General features: G+C 42.7%; 1 protein-coding gene across 1 annotated transcript; it reads right to left on the reverse strand.

Annotated features, from left to right (window-relative positions):
- Positions 1–6,723: 6,723 nt before the first annotated feature.
- On the reverse strand, positions 6,724–15,914 carry LOC148521816 (keratin, type I cytoskeletal 19-like). The gene is made up of 8 exons (XM_088474753.1): positions 15,327–15,914; positions 14,300–14,382; positions 14,044–14,200; positions 13,667–13,828; positions 13,464–13,589; positions 13,045–13,265; positions 10,673–10,743; positions 6,724–7,455 (listed from the first exon to the last, which is right to left on the reverse strand). The coding sequence occupies exons 1-8, from the start codon at positions 15,912–15,914 to the stop codon at positions 7,364–7,366; spliced, it is 1,500 nt and encodes a 499-aa protein (XP_088330879.1). The 3' UTR covers positions 6,724–7,363.
- Positions 15,915–26,724: the final 10,810 nt, after the last annotated feature.

Below are 26,724 nucleotides of genomic sequence, written 5' to 3' on the forward strand. Positions count from 1 at the left end.
TGTGGAAGAACATATGCACATATGTAATGAACTAAATACATAAAAATGTACATAAATAACGTCAACTGACAAAAAGAACTCTAAAGTATAAAGAAGTATAAGAAATATTACAAAATAGTAGTATATGTTCCTACAATCAGAGATAATCTTATAATAACAATCTAGTGTATTAACAATGTTTCTAAATGACTAAAATATATACGATAATGAATCTCAATGCCTAAACTAAGTGGGAGCTAATTAAATCTGATACATTTCTAAACATAAAAGACCTACTGGCCTTGAGTTGAATGGTAAAAATCTGGATGAATAAAGTATTCCAGGGTATGCATTAGTTCAAAGAATTTAAATACATAACCGTATAATGGAATTCCGTTCAATCAAAACAGCACTTCAAATGTATCCACACTGCCAGTAATGAAAGCACATATAATAAATTATCCAGACAGATTAATATGCTCATGTAAAAAAAAATATCATCACATTGCAATAATACCAGCAACCCAGATACTTAGTGCACTGGTTTATATATAGCCTGTTCTAGTCGCTGGTATGATACTTTAAAATGTAGCATTCCATATAATCCCTTTTATGATAAGTTGAAAATTGTAAGTATTCACAAGACTGGCAACAATAATGTACTAGCTTAAAAGTCGGTAAATGACCAACCATGCAATCTGTATTGCACAGTTCAAGCTAATATTAGCAAACCAGGTAAAAAACTTAAACAGCTTATTGTATACATCCCACAGATGGACTCACAGTAATTACGAAGCTGGTATTGTAGAGATCCAGATGTGGGTATTTATGCTGATGAATAGCAGAACAGGTGATATGTCTTGCTGTATAAGGGTCTATGCTGATTGGAAGTTCTGCCATCAGAAATTGTGGGGCCCAGTACAGATAAAACAGGCAGGGCCCCCAACCTCCCATCTGGTGGACACAGATGTGTATCATGGAGCACTGGCACTCAGAGCAAGCACACGCTATGATGCCTCCTACAGTACTGACATGAGCATCATAGCAGGGTTATAGACAATCTTTTAAATGTAGTCCAAATGACTAAAAAAAAAACAATAAATTGTGCTTGCCTGTCATTATTAGGTGGTGATGAACTTGGTCTTGCCTCTGTTCGTCCACACTACTTTTGATTGCAGCCACTAGCCATTAGTCGGTGGGAAAAGGGACATTTGTGAATGGGGGTGGCGGCAGGTTCTGCGATAATGATGGTTCATGAATGGAAGCAGGCAGAGGAGGAGGAGAGTTGGGGGCACGGAATAGTAGAAGCTGGCCCTGACAGTCACCTGAGATAATAGTTGGCCACAATGAGAGGGTGGCCTGGGGCATGCAACTCCTGCACGCCCATTTAAGGGCCTGATTCAGCATGGATTGGTCAATCTACATACGCAATAGTGTACGCAGATTGATCGACTGTTGTATACTGCGTATGCATGGCGATCGTACTGCGATTACGGACGCACTGTGGAATTCATTGCAAAGTGAGTGACAGGCCATGTGCATTTGGGGCTGGTGACAGGGGAGTGGTAAATCACAGAGCAGGAGTTCTATAAGGAGCAACAAAGGAAAACTTCCTAGAAGGTACAGCAAGGAAATTGCTAACTGTGTCTGCTGTGAACCCCTATCTATACAATAAACAAAGTTATAGAGCGACTGGAATAAGTGGAATTCAGTCATTAGTACAGAACTTACAGCTTTGGGTAACAATGGCACATGGACCAATGTGGACAAACCAAGCAACCGCAAAACAATCAAAAACAAGTGGATTTTCTGCAAGAAACTAAATACAGATGTAAGTCTGGCTCGCTACAAAGCCCAACTTGTTTCCAAGGGTTACACCCAGAAATCAAGCGATGACTACTGAGTGATCTTTTTGCCTGTTTCAAGTACAGTACATTACCTATGGTCATTGCTATATCTGCTATATATGATTTGCTGCTGTAGAGACTTTGATTTAGCTTTCTTAAATGGTGAGCCATTGAACCACCAGAACAATACAATGTTAATATATTTCTAGTAGGACAAATATGTCTGTTTATGAAATCATTGTATGGATTAAAGCAAAGTGGCCGATGCTGGTACATCAAACTTGACAGTGTGTTAATAGAAATTGACTTTGTATATTACAAAACTGAACACCGCTTTTACTACAAATAGAAGGAAAACAAATGATTTGTCATAGTTGTGCATATGGATGATTTATTGTTTGCTGGGTCTGCACACCAATTATTTAGATACTGGGACTGTCACTGTTGACCAAAAATTACAAATTGAGGCAATACTCAACAAATTCAGTATGATGGACAACAAACCTGTCAGTACACCAAATTGACAAAAGGACAAAATTAACAAAGCTATGTGTCCAACATCAGAGGCAGAAATAGAGGTAAAGAGTAGAGCTCCTCATTAAAGTGCCATTGGAACTTTAATGTACAGATGTGTTCTCATACATCCTTGCTGTAGTTGTGCCAAACAGCAGTTCTTGGCAAACCAGGTCCGGTGCGACTCTACTAGCCCCAGACGTCTTTTTCTCCAGAAAATGCATCTTAGTCGCAATGTGCGACTAGGATGCACAAGGAAACTATGCTGATTAATTTGATATGTGACACTGTGTTGACTGAGTGTGAATTTGTATACAAAATGCTATGTAGCAGCTGCCGTGTCTTTTTTCCATGCCAAGTTCAGTTGTGCTTTGTATACAGATTCAGTCGCACACAAATATAGAAGTGTCACTTATCAAATTAATCAGCACAGTCTGCTGTGCATCATAGTTCCATCACATTGCGACTAAGACACATTTTCAGATTAAAAAGACGCTAAAAGGATGCCCAGGTAGCAGAGACATGCGGTGTATTGAGGCTAGATGTGTGAGAACACATCTATATGGAAGTGTTGACAGACATCCAGACGACACTACACATGCAGTTATCCATGTTAGCCAATGTGCAAACAAGCTTGGAAAGGAGTATAGGACTGCTGTAAATGTATTTTTAGATACCTGAAAGGTACTAGCTCCTTAAAACTAAAGTTTTAAAAAGCTGATAGTCTGGAGTTACAGGCCTTCTGTTATGGCAATCGGGCATCAGATAAGGACAATAGACATTCCTACTCAGGATACCTGTCCCCACTAGTAAGCTCTACCGTCAGCTTGTCTAGCAGAAAACAGCCTACTGTTACCTTGTCTACTACCTAAGCTGAGTATATGACACTCACTGAAACAGCCAAAGAGGCATTGTGGCCAAAGGAGACTTTATGTGAACTGAGGGCCCAATTCAGACCCGCTCGCTAGATGCGTTCGCTTGTAGTGAGCCGATGTTTGCAATCTGCGCATGTGTATAAGTCGCAGTGTGCATGTGCAAACCAGTCCGTGCGATCGCGAAGCAATCGCCCCTTGTACACAGACGCCTCACAAGAATGAGTGACAGAATGAGCCATTTGTGGGTGGTGACAGGGGTTGTTCGAGGGAAATGGGGGTGTGGTGGTGCGAACGCAGGCGTGTTTGTGCATCTTAACGCCATTTCAGAGGCGTGCATAATTAAGACGCAGCATCATAATACATGCCAGATGGCAGATTTACAAACTGCAGCACTCGCAGTGCTTGCGGTGGGGTATGGTCAGCCACAAGTGCTGCATATGGGTCCGATGGTACTCGATGTTACAGATTGTTACATACACTTCCTGGAGATGACGAGTATCACTAAGGAAAAGTGGGCATCTTAAGACAGGCTGGCTGGTGTCTATATACACACCACGATCAGACGCCAAGACATAGTGGGCGTGCTAATGTCTTGCTGTGCGATCACGGGATTTGCATAGTTTGGCAGCTGACGGCTGCGAGTGAACACATCTAGTGGGCGGGTCTGAATCGGGCCCTGAGTCTTTTTAATTGGAATGCACTGTCAACATTACATGTGACATTAATAGTGCAATTAATTAATCTTAATTTGTCTTCCATATGCTAAGACCGATCTGAGCACATTGCCATAAGACACAATTTCATAAGAGAGCTATTGAATAGCACTTTTGTCAGAGTGATTTATGTAACTAATGATGCAGATATGTCAAATAAATGTCTGACTTCACATGTGCTCAATGCCTTGCTACCAAGCTGTATACTGAATGGCATTTTGAAATGTTAACGTGTTATGTGATGTTATGATATTTTTGTGTCCCAGATTTCAGTTATAGAGTTGTCTTATTGCCATGTAACCAGAGACAGCCTTGAGCGAGGTGGGGTGTTGAGGAATGTGACCTCAGACCCAATGTGCCTTACCGTGCAATCTTCTTGCTCCATCCTCCCAACAGATAGGACTTATCCCTGAGTGTCTCTTGGTGATACTGTGCCCCAGACATAATGGTGCCACCACACACCACTGGCCGCACCACAAGTCCCACTGCTATCACTGCATGTACCTGTAGGTGCACACTACAAACACTGCTCGCCACATGTATTAACACGCTCCTGGCTGGATATGTCTCCCACTGCATGTTTCTGCATTATTGCATTATGCTGTATTAAACATTCTGTTCTACCTGGTTAATAAACCAATCTCTGGTTAAGATATTCATTTTGTAAACCAGTGGCACCATAATGGGGGGTGCAGGCTGCACCCAGGTGTCACCCTCAGAGGAGGAGCCAGTAGAGCAGCAGGTACTAGTCTCCGGGGGTAGCCAAGCATCTCCAGGATGCTGGGCACACCCCCAGAGTGATGTAATTTGGATTTCCTGATGGGCCACACTCCCTCATGTTAGGCTACACCCACTCATGTTAGGCCATGCAAGGGGGACTGTGTAATGCACACTGGGTATCACCAGACTTGGTGATGCCTCTGGTGTAGACTGACCTGCATCACACACTGCTGACACAGATCAACATAGGTTCTTCCAGTATTATGCACTGTACCCTCTTTGTACTACCCACCCCCATGCTCAGTCACTGCTCTATCTCCATGACTCTGTCTGCCCTTGCTTCATTTTGGGACACCCCCTCCCCATTCTGGAATAGGTATGTATGACCACCGGACCTTAGCCCGGCGGTTGAAATCCCGATGCCGGAAGGCCGGCAGATGAAGATCCCAACTAAGGTAAGTAACTAACTAACCTTCCCCTCTCCCCCCTTAACCCAAACCCTCCATTAGGGGTGCCTAACCCTTACCTCCCCTTAAACCCTAACCTCCCCCCAGGGGTGCCTAAACCTAACCCTCCCAGGGGGGGTGCCTAATCCAAACCTCCCCCGGTGGTGCCTGACCCTAACCCCCCTTTCCCCTAGCCTGACCCTAACCCTCCCAGGGGGGGTGCCTAACCCTAAGTCCCCCCAGTAGATCCTAACCTAACCCTCCCCCCCACATGGCTATCCGAGTGTCGGGATTTCGGCGTGGGGCTGATGATAGGCGTCGGTATTTCAATGCCTATCATTAGTCATTCGACCGTCGGTTTCCTAACTACATCCCCCCATTCCTATACAGTGATGGAGACATGATCAAGCCCCTTGGACATACAGTAAAAGCCACCAGTTGAGGAGTAAGCAGAGGAACATCACTTTGAAGAATGGGAACTGGAGACCAAATAAAAGGCTGTGTCCTGAGACAAGGAATAGAGGATCAGATAGTGAAGATTGTGTAAGCTGTTGGATAGGAATCCCGCTAACATTGGTCTCAGACGAAATTGTATATGCTAGGGTTAGCCATAAGTAATCAGGCATCGTATTGAATTGTGTTCCTTGTGTTTAATTTTACAACTTTTAAAGTGTGATTAGTTTTTCCCTTTGATAAAAGCACCATAGGAGAAATGTAATAGTCTGCGACTTACCATTTCAGCATGTCTTCCTATGAGGGGAATTCAATACCCCTGCAATGAAGTTGCGTCTTCTGGCATCGCAAATTTTCCCTTGCACCCCCTGGAGGTGTGAGGGAAATTTTGCGATTTTGGCACTACCATAACTGGCACAGGCATAGCAGCAATGCACAGCAGCCCATTGTAAAGTATTAAATGTCATCCAATATTAACTCAAGTGCTTTGATTAGACCGGCTGTGAGTAAAGGTTGCAATATTTTCTTAAGCATAACAGACTTCCTACCCATGGACAAATCAAATCTTTGCTGGCTCTGTCCCATTGTACTGACCATTGGCACTTTTGTTCTGAAAGTCATAATGTTGGGAGGTATGTCCCAGGTATTAGTGCTCTGCATAGTGGTGAACAGGTGCCACGTATACTGTAGCTGTTACTGGTGTGCATGGTAATGAACTGTTGTTTAAAGGGGACGGCAGCAAGGCATGGACTAGCACTTCAGAATAGGTAGAAATGCCCCTGGTCATGCCCACATTGTGACACGGCTACACACCTCTTCACGTTCTGTCCCAATTTTATCAGGGCATAAAATATCTCATACATAAAAAATATCTCAGGGGATTACATACAGTATCTCATACAGAGATGTACACAGTAGGGTTAACTCCTATATAAAAGGCCTTTACCATTCCTCAGTTCCCACACTGCCAATGTTGTCTATTATAACAGGAGATCAAAGGGACAGATGTTTTATTAGTGAACTGCCGAAACCATGATGTGGTAACTCCATTGTATAAATAAATGCCGTCATCAGAATATTCAGTGATCATAGCAAAGCTTTATTAAAGAAGTTAAGAAGACTCATGTATATATGATACTATGAAAGTGTATGGCAAACATTTTTGTATTTACACTGAATATAGCAATTAATAAGAATGAATGTGTGTTCTATTCCCAAACTACTAATAAGAAATTCGACAAACATTTTAATTACTTTTATGACTCAGAAGTGGTTAATAATTACTCATAGATGGAGGAAGAGGACATTTCATTGACATGCAGTCACTTCTGATGAACACAGTATATAGTGCAAGCAGCATTAGAAAAACCACACTGCTGCAACAAACACGCCTGAAGCCAAATGCAAGTTCTAGTGGGTACAAGTTACTGAAAACAATAGTTTCCATTCCCATTCCCGTTTACATGCTGGGGAATCATGATGGGGGAGAGCTCAGACAACATTCTTGAAACATGTCCGTTGAAAGCTTCCAGAACTACTTCAACATAAACCTATTTTTCCATAAGAAGGCTGCACAAATTTTAATAATATTAAAAGGAATATCATTTTAATTGAATTATGATTTTTTTTTTATTAATTGTATGGATGCTCCCTTAAAAACTAATAATGTGAACTGTGCCGTGCTTGCACTGGGCTATATTGATAAAACAACTTTCAAGTGACAAAGGTTTGATATACAGTATAGATAAAAGCGATATATTTATAAGCCACCAGCATGGTAAGACAGGAGCCTTTCATGTTTTGTAGCAGAAAACATTTTATCTTCTTCCAGGGTAATAGCTTTGCTCTCGGGTAGAGATCACCTTTCCATCACTATCCTCAGTCCGGATTCTAACGTTATAGGAGCCTCCTGAAGTAAATCATCAAAAGGTGTGTTAAACTCTGTGATTACTTAACCCCTTCACTGCTGAGGGATTTCTCACTCCGGTGCTGAGGCTATTTTTCGGGATTTGCACTCGTCACATTCCAAAATCTACATCACTGATTATTTTATGCAGTACCCACACAAATTATATCTTGTTTTTTTATTAGAAGACTTATATTTTCAGAAAATTCCATTACACTTTTTGCTCAGTCTAACACAACAAATAAAATTTAACCAAAGTTGCCAAAAAGAGTTTTTTTTTTTATGGAAATATCAATAATGTGAACCAAAAAGCAAATATTATTATTTTTTTAATTAATAAATACCACTGGTCTGTAATGTAGGTCCACTCATGTGTCAAATTTGTGTCCCCTATGTATGGAAAAAAAAATTTCCATAGCTCTGGGTGATATTGTATGAAGATCACAGGTGATCACCAGACAATAGCTGCTAAGGGGCTTAGCCAATTGCAAGAGGGAACTCTCCTCTTTCATATATGGGTGTCTCTATGTGTACAGGTGTTCTTTTAAATGACTGTTCTTCTACCAATACATGTTGCATTGTCTGTAAATTGTTATGGCTCCGTTTAATACAGCTGCTAGTATTAATTTGATATGTGCTTTTTATTATTACTACTTTTTATTAAATTATTTATTTTTATGTGTAAACTGATTTGAGTGAATTCTATTTTAGCTTTTAGATTCTGCAGTTGCTATTGTTGTTTTTTACATAATGCCCTCCTGCCCATATATGGAAAATGTGTGTTTTCCATATTTGAAGGTAATATTGTGTGGTGATCACAGGTAAATCAACAAAAGGTGTGTTAAACTCTGTGACCAGTAACCCCGTCATTTGAAATACGGGACACCCCTCAATCTAATGTGGGTGCCCTTTTTTGGAAGCCAGGTTGATGGAGATCTTACCCCATACATGGATTTCTTGCTTTTTCTACAGTATAGAAGGTTAATGTCTGTTTGATTCTGAGTTAGACGTAAAGTTACTGCGGGCATCTGCAGAAGCCAGATTCTTTACCTTATGTTAATGCGAGATTACAATTAACTAATGCGAGTATCCACCCACTGATTTTAGGCAAACTGCTGCAAACTTCATTATTAGTAATGGCAATTGCCCCAGCCCCATGCTAGGTACAAGAGATCTGTCAGAAGCAGGCTTCCCTTCCCTGTACGCATGGCTCAGACTTGCAGAGCTTTAGATAATCGACCCCGACACTCCTTTGTCACATCCACAAGTGAGGGTGGTTCCTTGCAAATGCATTGTTCCCCAATTCCTGCCCTGAAATGCCCAATTATGCAGGAAGACAGATCCAGCCAAGTTCCGTCCAAATCAGAAATGGACAGACATATGCATGTGTAAACTAGCATCTGTGCATGAGCTGTATACACAACTCGACATTTATGTCTATGCCAGAGGTTCCCAAACGCTGTCCTCAAGGCTTCCCAACAGTTTAGGTGTTAGAGATATCCATGGTTGAGCACAGGTGGTTAAATCAAATTGACTGATGTACCTGTGCTCAACCACGGATATCTCTAAAACTGTTGGGGAGCTTTGAGGACCGTTTTTGGGAACCTCTGGTCTATGCATTGAGATCCTCCTAACTCAGAATCAACCACATTAAAATCAAAACGGGCACGCAGTTTGAAAGAGTGGATCTTCTTCTTTCTAACGAGGGGTCCCCCATCTTTCTAAGCTGTATGGTGGGGAGATAGGGACTGTTTAAGTCCCTCTTTCCACCATTTTCATTCATTCATTCTTTAAAAAAAAAAAAACTTTTTTACTAAAGAGACGTCATTGTGCATGTGCGCTTTGTCATCTCTTCCCCGGCAGCTGTAGGGAGTCCCCTTCTGTATTCAGGACATGTGGGGTCAGGTAAAACCTTTGTACTCTTTGCTAAGTCTGGCTGATCCTCTACCATTTTAATGTACATCTGCAGTACAAACCTGACTATTCCACAACAAAGGGGAATATGATATCATACAAACTGAGTTTAGTTCCCACAGAATAATTCATCCTAATTTCAAGTTATTATTCCTGATAAAGTAGAAAAACAAAATAAAATTAAAATAAATAAAAAAAAACCCAGATTGCCTATTATAAAGCATCCTTATAGTAGCATTCGGAAATAAATACACAAACATTTACAGAAAAGCAAAGGGAAGGATGTATTTTTCCTAATATCTAACTTCCATCTCTATAGGAAACTACGTAGAAAAGCACTAATAATAGATCAAATAATAAACTGTATTGTGTGTTACTTCAAAGAAATATCACATGGACTACAAGTAAACAAAATACATATACAGTACCAATACCGTTATAGACAAATTAAATGTTGCAATATAAAAATGATCACTAAAACAGCTACATTTATAACTACATAGCAGCAACATGAATGAACACTGGATCCTAAAGGAACAGTCATAGACAAGCAATGCCCCAATTCCTCTGTGCTGAATGGTGAGTTAGAATGTAAGCTCGCATGAGCAGGGCCCTCTTCCCTCATATGTTTTTCATTCCCTCCCTTATACCATCATTTCCTCGCTGCCTTTGGGTTCTGCCACCATCCTGCTCATTTGGGTATTATGATTGCTGTTGCAGCAATATTTATAAACCTGCTCCATGTCCGGCTAGAGTGTACTCAGCATCATCTGCTTTGACATATACATAATTGTCTTGCGTCAGGTAACTGGGTGATACCAGAGTGACGGCTTGTCCTCCTTATTTGCTACATTGAGGACACAACTTAAAGAAAGTGAGTTTTCCAAAAGAAGACAAGTTCTTTTTTTAATTATACTATCAGTAAAAAATGCTTTCACTATTTTTAAATACAATTGTAAGCAAACTACACCTGCAAGCAGAATCACTGATGCGTCTAATGGCTTGCATATGGCCAGCTAATTATGGTATACACAATTTAAAATGTTGTTCATTTTACTATAGTATAGACTATTTAATCTATCTAAGTCAGTATGTAATGTATTAAACTTGCATTGGCTATTACATCATACAAGTGAACCACAGTGGTTTGTATTGAAGCATAATTAAAATATCTTTATTTCTGAGAGTGATTCTCAATGACATGTTAGTTTTTGCAATGTTGGAGTGGAATGTAGGATATGCCGGATGTCACATGTCTCCCCACCCTGTGTATTACCCTGCTAGCTCTAAGTGTGACATTTCATACCTTGTCTATCTGAATGGGAACCTGGTGAGTAACTGGAGGAGGATGACTGGTCATAGGAACCCTGGGAGATCCTGCAATAAATGAAGCACAAGATTTATATTTACAAGATGAATTACATTCATGCATGTGACATATAATACACGCCTCTAAATACCAATATTGGAGAGGTAGTGGTTTGGATCGCTGACTGGCATCACTGGGGCCTTGGTTTTCGCTAAGATCTACTGTAAATTGCTATCCATGTTCCTTCTATGGGCCTGATTCTGAGGTTGGAGCAAAGCAAAAAGAGCAAGTAACTTAAGGGTATATTTACTAAAGTTAGAGTTTTTAGCAACCAATCAGCTTCTAGCTATTATACCTCAGCACAAGAGCGTGAAAACCATCAGCAGCGAAGAGGTTAATGAATGCGGGAACAGCAAATGTCATAGGCTGTCCCAGTGATGGCTTTGCCCTATTAAAAGCTCTTGCACTGTTTGCTCATCACAACAGTTATGGAGGTGTTTGTACTGGCTGCATGTGCTCATGCTCTAGGGCAGTGGTTCTCAAACTCGGTCCTCAGGACCCCACACAGTTCACATTTTCCAGGTCACCCAGCAGGTGACTCACTGGCACATTTTAGCAGATTCACAGGTGGAGCTAATTTTATCACTTGTGATTCTGTAAGGAAATCTGGAAAACATGCACTGTTTGGGGTCCTGAGTTTGAGAACCTGTGCTCTAGGGTGTAATGGGGAGGGATCTGAAGCTACAGTAGCTAATGCTGTCTGAATATGGCATTAGCTATCAGGGTTCAATCTCCAACATTCCTGCTTTCTGGAACTTGATAAATTAGTGAAGGCCGCAGTCCCCATTGAGAATTATGGTGACTGTGGTACTTAGCTGAATTTAGGAGATTCTGGGGTCTATTCATTATCCGTTAATTTCTACAAAACTACAGTAGGTGAAAATTAAAATTTTCACCTACTTTTGTAGAACTTACCATTCAGTATAAAGTTAATGCAGGGGATATCATGGATATCTCTTACTTACCTTTCAGTCCCGACGTGACCTGCTGCCCTCATACACTAGTATGGGAACTTAAATTCATTAAGCTTCAAAAATACAAAATTTTTGGAACCTGACAGTGGGAACCTTTACCATCTTCACATAGCACTTATTCTAGTACCCTTGATACCTGATTGTGAAGTCTGCCTATGTTTAGCTCCCTCTGCCAGAAGTCGGATGCTAGGTGTGAGCCCAAGTTCACACATGAGCACTAACACTGCCGAGTCAGAATCAGCAGTACTAAGTTTCACCACTAGTAAAGTAGCACTGATAGTGATCGCTGGGATAGCGAGTTGGATACTTAATTACAGGGGGCACTCGGACTCCGATAATGAATAGGCCCCTCTGTATCAATGATTTAGCCTGCAATCAGCATCTGTTAAATAGTCCTGATATTAAAAAAGGTGTTTTAATCATGCAAGATTGCCAATTTCCAAATTATTTTAGATAAATAAATAGGCTCCTGATACACAGCCTAAAAAATATAATGTAGATGATAAATTGAAGGCATTTTAAAGCACTGCTGCCTGGATAATGGTGACATATATTTTGAGGGAATTCTGCAATGAAATTATAAATAAAGGGATATATACAGTAATAGAGAGGCATCTTTGCAACAGTACTAGATGGAGCTGCTTTGAAAGTCACCAAACTGTGCCCTTCCCTGTCCATCCCAAGTATATACTTATCTCCTGGTGGTGACTAAAGTGTATCCAGTACTGTATCTGTGGACCTAAAACCTATTTTGAGCAAAGCAGGCCTTGTCTTGGCCCTTCTATGGGGGTTAGGTATGAGATCCCGGCAGTCGGGATGCTGCTAGTCAGAATACCAACAGCGGCATCCCAACAGTCAGAATCCCGACACCCATAAGGATAGAAGGTAAGACTAACCCCTACCCCTAAATCTCCCTCCCGGGCGACTAACCCTAACTTACCCCCCTAGTGCCTAAACCTAACCTCCCCCTCCCCGCACCCTAAACCTAACAGTCCCTCCCCAGTGCCTAAACCTAATCTCCTCCCTAGTGTCTAAACCTAACCTCTCCCTCCCCGCACCCTAAACCTAACCAACCCCCCTAGTGCCTAACCCTAACCCTCCCCCTAATGCCGAACCCTAACCCCGAACCCTAACACTCCCCATAACGCCCGATACTTACCTTCGGAACCCCGGCGGTTGGGATCCCGATGCTGTCTGTATTTCAGCGCCGGTATTTCGCTCATCGGCATCCCGTACGCCGGGATGCTGACTACATCCCCTGCTATGGAGCTTAGGACTGGCCTGCAGACATGTTTATAATGTTCATATTTATATTTCTATTCATTGTCCACATACTGAGTGCCCTGGCCATCCAGCAGGCTGCGGTAGGTGCTGATCTCTTGCTCCAGACGAGACTTGATGTCTAGAAGAATTTTGTACTCTTGACTCTGGTTCTCTGTCTCACAGCGGATATCTGCTAATTCTGACTCCACTCTCTGTATAAACCCCTGGATTTGTGATAGCTGCATACAGTAGCGTCCCTCCGTCTCCGCCAAGGTGCTTTCCAAAGCAGCTTTCTGTAATGAAAACACAGGTCTTGCAATACAGTGTACAATACACAATAACTGTCTTTCATCAGTATTGCCTCACTTACAACAGGTTATTCCTGATGGATTAACTGTGTAACTAAATAATGTAAATCAATCGTTTAATCCTCAGAATGAATTATAACAATTGATAGAAAGAAATTGGGATATATACGGAGAGTCACATACCATGCTAAGCTGTGTCTGGAGGTCAATCTCAAGACTCTGGACATTGCGCCTCAATTCTGTGATCTGGGACTGAGTTGTCTTGACTTCCTGCGTGTTCTTAGTCAACTGCTGATTCAGCTCCACAGTCTGAAGGAGAACAATTTTATTAATGTATAGTAAACATTACATATATTTTCTAATGCCTACTAATGGTAATAAGTTACCTTTTCATGATACCAATTTTCAAGCTCCTTCTGGTTTTTGCCAATGAGTGTCTCGTATTCATGTCTCATGTCACCAATAACTCTTTGCAAGTCAATTCCTGGTGCTGCCTTGACATCCACATTTATGGTGCCCTGTAGCTGTCCACTAGATGCCTTCAGTTCCTGCACAACCAAACAGTCATAAAGTCTTTATTTTCCTAAGAGGTGATGCTGCTGATGAGATTGTACAAGCATGCAGTGCCTCCTAGTGAACACCTACAATAAGTTCTTGTTTTCTTTCAACACTTCTCAGGAAAATACTATTTAAAAAGGCTTAAAGTGAGATTAAAGTTACTAAATGTAATTTATTTATTTATGTTGCTGTTTTACTTTATTACCTCATCATGGTTCTTCTTCAGAGCAGCCAACTCCTGTTTTAGATTTTCAAGTTGTGACTCCAGATCACTTCTGGTGAGAGTCAGGTCATCCAGGACCTTCTTCAGACCATGGATATCAGCTTCCACTGACTGGCACATGTGTAGTTCAGTCTCATACCTGTCCATCAATAAGTATAACCATTATTATTAATTTCAATCCTCCAACCTCCAACAGGAACACAATATTAACAAAATAACACAATCAATTTCTACTTGCTTGAGTTTAAAGTCATCAGCTGCCAGCCGAGCATTGTCAATCTGCAGGACAACGCGGGAATTATCGGTAGCGGCAATATGGATCTGAAAGTGAAGGGGCAAAAAGATCATTCTAAAGACTTAAAGAAGTGTCCATTCTGTGCTATTACATAAAAGTTGTGGAAAATTACTAAAATTGACAAGATGTAGACAACCTCTCATTGTCCCCATTGTTTGTTATGTAGCAATGATTTTAACATGACGATTTAACTAATTAACGTCTCCCATTGCTAGAGAAAAAAAAATCAATAGCAAAAACTATTCCTCAACAAAGCTGCAATTGTCTGTTTTATAAGTGACAGTAAGAGATTCATTATATGTGATCCTGCACAGCAAGGAAGATGCTGCCCTCTATCGCTCATCTCAATTACATCACTAGAATCTGTTGTTACAGGATTAGCAGCACATGACAGATAGACGGACAGACACAATAGATAGATAGCTATGTAGATAAATAAATAGATATATAATGAATTATACATATATTATATATATATATATATATATATGTACTGTGTGTATGTATGTATGTATGTATGTATACATGTATGTATGTATATATGTATTTACGGTTACATGGACTGCAAATGTGTCAACTTGCCCTCACTGAACTCTGCCTATGTGATAACAACTCATTACAGCCCAGTTATGTCTCATTAGTTGTAAATGTAGATGCGATCATAATGGGTACTACTCTCCCTTCTGAAGCCTGCTCATGTGAATATACGTAAGACATTGTCTACAGACAGGCTTATGTTCTGCATCAGCCACCATGTCTCTTAAACCATTAACCTGGATTAGTAACTGATATAAAGTAACTGAGGTTGTAAGGATCTATTTAACAGAGCTCACAGATGCAATTGTCCATGGATCAAGTTAGCAACCAATTAACATTTTTGATGCAATACTGTATGTCTTATCTGATTACTTGAAAACTACAAAATAAAATAATAATTTTTCATAATACTATAGTCCCTTTTGTTTCTCACCTTTTTCTGCAGATCTTCAATTGTTTTGTAGTAATGACTGTAGTCTTGGGATGGCTTAGGACCATTTGTTTCATACCAGTGATGGATCTTTTTCTCCAATTCAGCATTAGCATTCTCCAAAGACCGCACCTTATCAAGATATGTAGCCAGACGGTCATTTAAATTCTGCATTGTAAGCTTTTCATTGAGAGAGAGAAGTCCCTGGTCCTCTCCAAAGCCAACACCTTGGCCACCAAAATGTCCAAAGGTAGAACCTCCAAAGCCAGATCCACCAAAACCAGAGCCACCATAACCATCATTAAAGCCATAACCATAATAGTCACAGGCAGCTACATTAACTGCTGATCCACCACTAAAGCCACGTCCACCAGACCCATTGTCAAAACTTATACCAGCGCCCTGACCTGCACCAACATTCAGGCTTCCACCCCTCAAACTTCCAGCATAGCTTCCACAATTTCCTCCACCACCATAGAATCCCCCAGAACTTTGCCTTCCTGAAGACACCCTGACATTAGATGTTTGTGCTGAGCTGGAACCTGAGCTCCCTATCCCTTTGACTGATCCAAATCCTTGTCTAATACTCATTGTGGAAGATAATAATTCTGCAAGAAATTGGTATAGGGAATATTAGGTAGTTGGATCTGAGTCAGGGACACAGATATACTAATTGGTTTACTGATTTCTTTTATACCAAATATACATTGGGTGTCACCATTTAATTGGAGTTGCATTGTTTCTGCCAATTTTCTTATAACACAGGTATTTCCCAAGGGGATGGACACTCATTATGTGAATAGCATCTGGGTGTTATCTTATTTTTCCATAAGATGTGTAGTGGAAGGCAGAAAGTCATGTTAACCTGTATTTCCTGGACATAAGCCTGATGCAATAAAACCAATACTCAGCAGAGTTTGGGCAATTAAGCTACTATGTAACAAGATCTGAACATAATTATTTATGGATAATTGAACTTCATGCTAATAAAATTCAATGGCGTCACAAGGGGGGTGCGGGCCACACCGGGTGACACCATCCGAGGGGGTGACACCAAAATAGCAGAGCTGCTCTGCTATTTTGGTGGCACCCCCTCGATGGTGTCACCGAGCAGCCACACTCGAGAGAGGCAGGGGAGAGGCTGTTTGCTGTCCAACAGCTGCTTCTGCGCTGAGCCGGACTTGCTCAGCGGAGCAGCACCGTAGCCCATAGCCTCTCCCCTGCCCATTGACTGCAGAGGACGGGGGCGTGACGCATCCCAAAGATTGTTAACCATAAGTGAGGATGGCTTCACGGGACAAAGCCACTCCCCCTTTCACCCGCGCGCTCCTCCTTGGCTCGAGATTATGGCCCAGGACCGACCACCGCACCGGGTGCAATAAAGGTAAGTGACGCCACTGATAAAATGCAACATAACTATGAAAACATTGAGTTATTTATTAGAATCTACCATCTTATTTCACATTAGGTTAATCCACAGGTTCTCAAACTCGGTCCTCAGGACCCCAAACAGTGCATGTATTCCAGGTCTCCTCAGTGAATCACAAATGAAATAATTAGGTCCACCTGTGGATCTTTTAAAATGTGTCAGTGAGTAATGAATACACCTGTGCACCAACTAGGTGACCTGAAAAATGTGACCTGTGTGGGGTCCTGAGGGCCGAGTTTGAGAACCTCTAGGTTAAAAAATTTGCAAAGACAGGAAGTCCTTCAGCAAATGGGAATGTCCCTGGACACCTCATTTAGAAGTCCTAGTAAAAACTAATTTATTAGTACTTTAAGGAACAATTAATGGGAGAGGTAAATTATAGTTTATTTTATAGGCATCTACTGAAAGAGGGCAGTCAAAATATTCACATGAAGGAATTTTGCTTATTGCAGCATATTACATATTAATTGTATTTATGACTCATAGTTTCTACTTTAGCCATTGGCTGTGAGTCAGTATTAACTTGCATGAAAACCTCATAAAATCAGACAGCTATGATGAATGGCATGCTGGGGCATTGATGGGAAGTTCATGTTAAAAACTGCTTTTGCCTCCTAATATGTTTAACAGAAGAACAGTGTCAAATATGAGCTGATACAATAAGAGCATGTCCACATGAATGCTTTTTTGGGCATAATAGTAGAGGGGTGTTTGTAATAGCCTCTGGGTTGCAGACACCCACAAATATTCGCAACTTAGCTGATAGATCAACCTAGTTTTGTCTTTTACATTTTTGGTAACTAGCAGTCCTTGATTTGGGCTGCTTACTCAGACAGGAATCAAGAGCATACCCACATCCCTTACACACATGAGGATCAACATTCAAGCACAGAGAAACTCCAAGCAATGGGAAGCACCCACTGAAATGTGTGCATGCCTTTCGTCCCTTAGGCTAGAGTTGTAGTCACTTTAAAAGATGTATTATCAGGGCTGGCCAGACCTATCCTCATATTATGCAAGTGCATAGTGCACTAGCCAGTAGAGGAGTTGTCTGGCCAGCACTGTCAGCTCTGGTGTGGCTTCCTCTCCACCCTGCCTCCAACCACAGCCAACACCAACCTGCCTCATACCCTTGCTAGCAATAATTCTGCCTACGACCAAGGCCAGCCTCACCCTGCTTCTGACCAGCATTGATGAATTAGGGGAATGGGGGTGTGAGAGTATTGCTACTGAGTAAGAGGGTGCGGGATGGAAAAAAGATGTGTTGCTTACCTCATGTAATTGGGTGGGTCCTCCCCTGTGTATATTGTTAATGGTAACCATTATTACATCTATCAACAAAATTGGAAATTGTTTAGACTTATTTCTTCACTCTGCTGCCCCAAAATCTTTGCCTGATATAGCAGCCTCAGGTTACCCCAATGCAGACACACTTCCAGGACAAACATCTGTGGCCACCCCTTAAACTTGGAACTCCCAGAGTGGCCAATAGTGTAAAATTTGCAGGGACAGGTCCGGATTTATAAAAATTTGTAAATGAATTATTCTGTTACTCTCAAATACAATCCTAATCTTAATGACCAATATCAACCATGCCCTGAATCCCCAATTTCCTTACCTAGCCTCTTCTTACCAAAACCCCAATTCATGTCACCCTATCACATTCACCCAAACACTTATACACTAATAAGAAATACTTAATAGAAATTAATTTATGAATTAGTTTAAACTTAGAATATGAATTCACAGATAGCTCTGAGAATTTATGGCTACTCGTTCACTGGTGCGATTACTAGAAGAGTTGGATCCTGATCTTTATATAATGAGTATAACACTGTAACTTCCGAAAACTTAAATACCAAAAACTGTTTCCTTTCACCTGTCCTGAAGTTTCTCTCTAAGTTCCTGATGCTATCTGAATGCTGAATTTGTTTGTTTGTTATGATATAGTAGCTGTCCAGCGGAAGGTCTATTTCCTAATTGTTCCTATATGGCAAATCAGTGCGGCACACTATTGGCGTATAGTACATGGCGCATCTGCACATTCCTTTGTGACTATTTGACACTTAAGGGGCCTATCCATTAGAAGATTTTTTTTTGTGAAAGACCACAGACCAAATACTTTTCCTGCCAACAAAAAAGTCTTTCATGCTAAAGTCGTTCACAAACAGTCTTTCATGCAAAAGTCTTTCACAAACATGATAGACTTTTGTGAACAATTTCTTTATAGACCAAGGACCAACTTTTTAATGAGTGCAGTGAATATTCATTAAAGAAGTAATTTGCCGTTCACCTTTGGTCGTTCACTGCATATCCACTGAACAACTTTCTAAAGTCATTCAGCAATATACGGAAATTGACCAGCATGTTCAAACGGCAAAAGACTCCGACAGTTGTTCTCGGGAGTGCGCGTCGCCGGACGTTTGTAGCTTAACCAGTACACAACTGTTTACATGATCCAACCAAAACCTCCTGGTTTTGGTCGGATTGTTCACAAAGCCGTGTAATGGATAGGCTCCTTAACACTATAAATACAGAGGCTAGTATGCTGCTTTCACTTGTGTTTCTTAAATAAATATAATCTCACTATTCCGACTATTAAGCATATTTCTTTTGCACATGAAAACAGCTGTCTGTGTGAGTCAAGCAGCATTTCACTTGATTGAAGTCCATCAACTTCTGCTATTATGCTGCACTCATTTCAGTCACTTCAATAATGTCTCTCTACTGTTTCTATTAAGCAGTACTTACTTGTACATAAATATCTGCTGTGTCTGTGTGGAGACTATATTCTGGCATACACTAAAAGGATTACAATGTGGTGCAATGGTGACTGTTTAACAGGGTGTTAGACCAGGCCCATCTACCTCAGTTCTAGTGGTTCTAAGGATTCTTGGATCAGAACAATTGCTTTTGGCTCCTCTGATGTTACGTGGCAGCACAACAGTTCTCCAGACTCCCTCAGCTGGATTTTCTTTGAAATGTCTGCAATACCACCTCCGCACAGCAGATATCACTGCTGGTCATCATTGAATCTCTAGTGCTCTTTGTCTCACTGGGACATTCTAAAGCAAGCAATGCTCCATTACTGGTGACTGATGCAGACAAGCTTTTAATTACTAGTAGACTCTCTTTAGTGGAAAAACTAGGGGTCTGCCAGAGCATATGCCCAAGATTGAGTTACCAACTAGGCACCCTGGGGAGCCAGCTGGGCACCATCTGTATGTGCGAGTGGGTGGGGGTGGAGGATGTCAGCATACTGGGGCGCATCAGCAATACTTTAACTAATGCAAGCACCATGACTACACACTGTTAATGAGACTCTCATTCACTGTTCAGTCACTCCAATGAGACTCAGCACAAGGGGTCCTATGAGCATGTGCTGAGCTATTCACTTGCTTCTCCAACTTCTGGAGATCAGCATCCATATAACTGATCATCAGAGGTGGTCTGCTGGAGATTGTTATCTAATGGCAAATGGAGGTGATCTGTGGCACATTTTATGAAATGTCAGAGGGCCTGATGGAATGTGTAGTGTGGGTCTGATGACATGTGATGGGGTTTCACTGCATGTAGTGGTTCTGATGGTATGTGGCAGTGATTTGGCCTGTAATGGCATGTGGGGATGTTTCATGGGATATATGGGTATGTAGGTAAGTCTGATGGCATACTCTACTTTATAAAGGACTGATTTATATGAGGAAGACTATCTGTAGGAGGTTTTATGGCATGTAACAGTATTTGTAGAGTACTAACGGAATGTGGGGTGGTCTGATGTAATGGGCATGTGAGGAGGATTCATGGCATGTAAGTTGTATGTGGGGATGCTTCATGGCAAGTCGGGATATCTGATGGTATGTGGTTAGTCTGATGGTATATATAGGACGTGTGATAGCATGTAACAACATGTGAGGATGTCTGATGTAAGAGCATATGGCTAGGTCTTGTGGCATGTAACTCATACTTGCCTACTCTCCCAGAAGGTGCAGAAGACACATGCATTTGTGGCCAGTCCCCTCTACCCCTGAAAGCCCACTCACATCCTGCCCACTTACTAGTGAAGCGGGCACTAGTGCCGACCCTGTCCCCAGCTCCTTTCAGCTGCACCTCTCTTCTGAGCTTCTACCGAAAGAGAGAGTGCAAAAGTAGGTAAGTATGATGTAATTGGCATGTAAAGTGGATCTAATGGCACGTGGAGGAGCTATTGTGGCTTGCAATGATATGTGGGGAGGTCTTATTGGCATGCAGGGGGTCTTTGAGTATGTAAGGGGCATATGGGGGGTATGAAGGGGCATGTAAGAAGGTTTGATGGCAAGTAAGGGACATATTGGAATGTGATGGGCATGTGATGATGTCTGATGGCATGTGGGCGGTCTGATGGGCATGTAGGGGGCTGATTGAATGTTGGTAGATGTTTGAAGAATGAATTGGTATGTAAGGAGGTTTGAGGGGCATGATGGCCATTTACAACTTTTTTTCTCCCCAAATCCAACAGTTTCCTTTACAGTGAATGTGATAGTAGGAAAATGTAAGAGTTTATTGAATACTATTTGGACTATGGACACAGCAGCAAGGCAAGAACTGTGATTATGTTTTTGTGAACATGTTGATATATGGGGAGATCTGATGGACATGTGAGAAGGTGTGAGGAGGTCTATGTGGAATGTAGGGGACAGACACAACCAAAGAAAAAAAAATAAAGTTCATGCACTGTAACCAAACCTGTATATTAAACTCAACAGCCATCAACATGAAAGGTATAGGTATAGGCTGCAAAGAGACGTTTAAAGAATAGTGTAGCATACATCGCAAACTTGAATGGTACAAAGCCTTTATCTAGGGATTGACATAACAGGCTGATAAAAAAGTATTTTAGCTGGAGGAAGCCATACAGTACTTTTATTTTCTCTCTATTTAGTTACATGAAAAGTGCAGAGAAATCACTGATTTCTCCACCTTTTCATTTCCCTTGTCATACTGTATTCCTGCAGCCCCATTAGATATAATGGGGGCTGTCCAAGAACAGTATTGATATAGATGATAGCAACAAAGCTACTCTCTTACTTTTTACAATCATAATGCCATCTCTAGATGGTGTTATGTGTCCTCTTACATGCAGAAATGGAGAAAAGTAGGGAAGAGGCGTTCTCTCCCTGCTTTCCTCCTCTGCCCTGGCCGACTCCACGTTCTTCGCTCCCCCGGTGGGTCCAGTTCCCTTGCCCACTCCCTCTCCAGTCTGCTCCCCACGGCTGGCTTCCTGATCAGCTCCAGGCTGACATCATTGACACTGATCAGCACATGCACAGAGCATTCGAACTTCTGTCACAAATGCAAATGATACTTTAAATCTCCTCGCAAAGGATGTTCTGGCACTTCAAAATATAGAAAATACATCAAAAATTATGTGCCACTTTTTGCTTTGCTTCTTAAATAAACCCCTAGGCCTCAGCTGTTGAGAAGAGGAGTTGGAGTAAATCAACAGCTGCAGGCTGAGTGTTACTAGAAAAAGACAATATGCGGCATTGTGGCTTATATTGTTACAATTTAGTGTATTGTGAAACTTGCTGCAATCCGTCATTTTATGTTATGATATTTTAACTGTTCTAATTAGGGGTGAGCAGGTTCGGATTTCTGAAATCCGAACCCCCCCGAGCCCCCCCGATCCGAGTCCGATCCGAGTCAGGCTCGACTTTTCCCGCCTGACTCGGATCTGAAATCGAGGCAAAACGTCATCATCCCGCCTTCCGAGTCTCGCGGGTTTTGGATCCTATATAAGGTACCCGCGTCGGCGCCATTTTCTCACTCGGCTGTGGACAGTGAAGAGGGAGGGTGGGAGTTAGGGCTGTGTAGTGTAGTGTAGTGTAGTGCAGCTGTTGTCCACTACTTCAAAGTCCATAGGGGCTGGCTGTGTTGTGCTGTGCTGATGTTGTTAATAGGGGCTGTGTCCACTACTTCAAAGTCCATAGGGGCTGGCTGGACTGTGTTGTGCAGTCAGTTCTCCATAGGGGCTGTGTTCACTCCAAAGTCCTGTGCAGTGTCCCAGTCCTAAAGGGGTGCTGTAGTGTTGTCCAGGGGGTGCTCTGTCCATCAGGGGTGCTCCCCCCAAGTGCTAAAAAAATAATATATTTTCTGTGTTTGTGAATTGTGTGCGCAGTAGCCGCACGTGCATCAACAAAGTAGTGCCAAGCGTGCGCCTGTGTCATAAGTAAAGGGCCGGCTGGCTTGACCGTTAAAGGGTGCTGTAACCCCCAAAGTACACTCCAGTTCAAACCAAAAAAAAAATTATTTTCTGTGTTTGTGAATTGTGTGCGCAGTAGCCGCACGTGCATCAACAAAGTAGTGCCAAGCGTGCGCCTGTGTCATAAGTAAAGGGCCGGCTGGCTTGACCGTTAAAGGGTGCTGTAACCCCCAAAGTACACTCCAGTCCAAACCAAAAAAAAAATTATTTTCTGTGTTTGTGAATTGGGTGCGCAGTAGCCGCACGTGCATCAACAAAGTAGTGCCAAGCGTGCGCCTGTGTCATAAGTAAAGGGCCGGCTGGCTTGACCGTTAAAGGGTGCTGTAACCCCCAAAGTACACTCCAGTCCAAACCCAAAAAAAAATTATTTTCTGTGTTTGTGAATTGTGTGCGCAGTAGCCGCATGTGCATCAACAAAGTAGTGCCAAGCGTGCGCCTGTGTCATAAGTAAAGGGCCGGCTGGCTTGACCGTTAAAGGGTGCTGTAACCCCCGAAAGTACACTCCAGTCCAAACCAAAAAAAAAATTATTTTCTGTGTTTGTGAATTGTGTGCGCAGTAGCCGCACGTGCATCAACAAAGTAGTGCCAAGCGTGCGCCTGTGTCATAAGTAAAGGGCCGGCTGGCTTGACCGTTAAAGGGTGCTGTAACCCCCGAAAGTACACTCCAGTCCAAACCAAAAAAAAAATTATTTTCTGTGTTTGTGAATTGTGTGCGCAGTAGCCGCACGTGCATCAACAAAGTAGTGCCAAGCGTGCGCCTGTGTCATAAGTAAAGGGCCGGCTGGCTTGACCATTAAAGGGTGCTGTAACCCCCAAAGTACACTCCAGTCCAAACCAAAAAAAAAATTATTTTCTGTGTTTAGCCGCACGTATATATCAAATCGATATAACATAAATGGAGGACCAAACTTTCTCCGATAAAAATAAAATAGAGAAAGATCAAGAACCACTTCCTCCTAGTGCTGAAGCTGCTGCCACTAGTCATGACATAGACGATAACATGCCATCAACGTTGTCTGCCAAGGCCGATGCCCAATGTCATAGTAGAGGGCACATACAATCCCAAATGGCAAAGTTCAGGAAAATGACCTTGAAAAAGACATTTAAATCAGCTGAAGAGAAACGTAAACTTGCCAATATGCCATTTACGACACAGAGTGGCAAGGAACGGCTAAGGTCGATCCCTAGTATGTTCATGACTAGTGGTTCAGCTTCACATGACGATGGAAGCCCTCCTCCCACTAAAAAAATCAAAAGAGTTAAGCTGGCAAAAGCACAGCGAAGAACTGTGCTTTCTAAGAAGATATCACAAATCCCCAAGGAGAGTCCAAGTGTGGTGGTGGTTGCGATGCCTGACCTTCCCAGCACTGGACGGGAAGAGGTGGCTCTTTCCACCATTTGCACGCCCCCTGCAAGTGCTGAAAGGAGCACCCACAGTCCACTTGCTGATATGCAAATTGAAGATGTCACTGTTGAAGTACAACTGGATGAGGATACTGGTGTAGCTGGCGCTGAGGAGGAAGTTGGCGAGGAGGATTCTGATGGTGATGTGGTTTGTTTAAATCAGGCTCCGGGGGAGACAGTTGTTGTCCGTGGGATGAAAAAGCCCATCACGGTCATGCCTGGGCAGAAGACCAAACATTCCACCTCTTTGGTCTGGCAATATTTCTATCCAAATCCGGACAACAACTGTCTTGCCATATGTACCATATGTAAAGGTGAAATAAGTAGGGGTAGGGACGTCAACCACCTAGGAACATCCCCCCTTATACGGCACCTGCAGCGCGTTCATAAAAAGTTACTGTCAAGTTCAGAAACTTTGGCTAAGACCGTAAGCAGTCCAGGGACACCTAAATCCCGTTGTCCTGTTGTATCCAAGCGCCTGCAAACCACACCGTCAACTCCCTCCTCGTCAATTTCCTCATTAGTCAGGATCGGAAGTAGTCCTGCAGGCCATGTCACTGGCATGACTGACTCTCCTATCCGGGATTCCTCCGGAGGATCCTGCATTGCTACGCCTCCTGCTGCCGCTGCTGCTGTTGCTGCTGCTGGGAGTCGTTCATCATCCCAGAGAGGAAGTAGGAACACCACTACTTTTACTAAACAATTGACCCTCCAACAGTCCTTAGCGAGGAGGATGAAGTACGACAGCAGTCATCCTGAAGCAAAACGTATAACTGAGGCCTTGACTGCTATGTTGGTGTTAGACGTGCATCCGGTATCCGCCATTAGTGCAGTGGGATTTAGACAATTGATGGAGGTAGTGTGTCCCCAGTTCCAAATCCCGCCTAGATTCCACTTCACTAGGCAGGCGATACCGAGACTGTACAGAAACGTCAGAAAAAGTGTCCTCAGTGTCCTGAAAAATGCCGTTGTACACAATGTCCACTTAACCACGGACATGTGGACAAGTGGAACAGGGCAGACTAAGGACTATATGACTGTGACAGCCCACTGGGTAGATGTATCACCTTACGCAGCAACAGCAGCAGCGTCACCAGTAGCAGCATCTCAGAAACGCCAGCTCATTACAAGGCAGGCTACGCTGTGTATCACCGGTTTCAGTAAGAGGCACACCGCCGACAACCTCTTAGAGAAACTGAGGGAAATCATCGCCCAGTGGCTTACCCCACTTAGACTCTCCTGGGGATTTGTGATATCTGACAACGCCACCAATATTGTGCGGGCATTACATCTGGGCAAATTCCAGCACGTCCCATGTTTTGCTCACACAATAAACTTGGTGGTGCAGAATTTTCTGAAAAGCGACAGGGGCGTGCAGGAGACGCTTTGGGTGGCCCGAAAAATTTCTGGCCACTTTCGCCATTCAGCGACTGCGTGCCGAAGACTGGAGCGCCAGCAAACACTCTTGAACCTGCCCCGCCATCACCTGAAGCAAGAGGTTCTGACGCGGTGGAACTCAACCCTCTATATGCTTCAGAGGATGGAGGAGCAGCAAAAGGCCATACAAGCCTATACATCCACCTATGACATAGGCAAAGGAGGGGGTATGCACCTGACTCAAGCGCAGTGGAGAATGATTTCCGTGTTGTGCAAGGTTCTCCAGCCCTTCGAACTTGCCACACGTGAAGTCAGTTCAGACACTGTCAGCTTGAGTCAGGTCATTCCCCTCATCAGGCTTTTGCAGAAGCAGCTGGAGAAAGTGAAGGAGGAGCTAAGACGGAGCGATTCCGCTCGGCATGTGGGACTTGTGGATGAAGCCCTTCATTCGCTTTGCCAGGATTCCAGGGTGGTCAATCTGTTGAAATCAGACCACTACATTTTGGCCACCGTGCTCGATCCTAGGTTTAAAGCCTATGTGGTGTCTCTCTTTCCGGCCGACACAAGCCTGCAGAGGTGCAAAGACCTGCTGGTGAACACACTGTCAGCTGAAGCGGAACGTGACATGTCAACGGCTCCTTCTTCATTTTCTCTCACAACTGGGGCTGCCAGGAAAAAACTTAGGTATCCTAAGCAACCCGCTGGCGGTGATGCAGGGCAGGCAAGACCAAGTTTGGACATCTGGTCCGGACTGAAGGACCTGGCAACAATTTCTGACATGACTACTGTCACTGCATATGATACTGTCACCATTGACAGAATGGTGGAGGATTACATCGGTGACAGCATCCAAGTAGGCATGTCAGACAGTCCATACCTGTACTGGCAGGAAAAAGAGGCAATTTGGAGGCCCCTGTACAAACTGGCTCTATTTTACCTGAGTTGCCCCCCCT

The sequence above is a fragment of the Taudactylus pleione genome, unplaced genomic scaffold, assembly GCF_031769625.1.
Source record: "Taudactylus pleione unplaced genomic scaffold, aTauple2 ptg000155l, whole genome shotgun sequence".
In the NCBI taxonomy this organism is placed as follows: domain Eukaryota; kingdom Metazoa; phylum Chordata; class Amphibia; order Anura; family Myobatrachidae; genus Taudactylus; species Taudactylus pleione.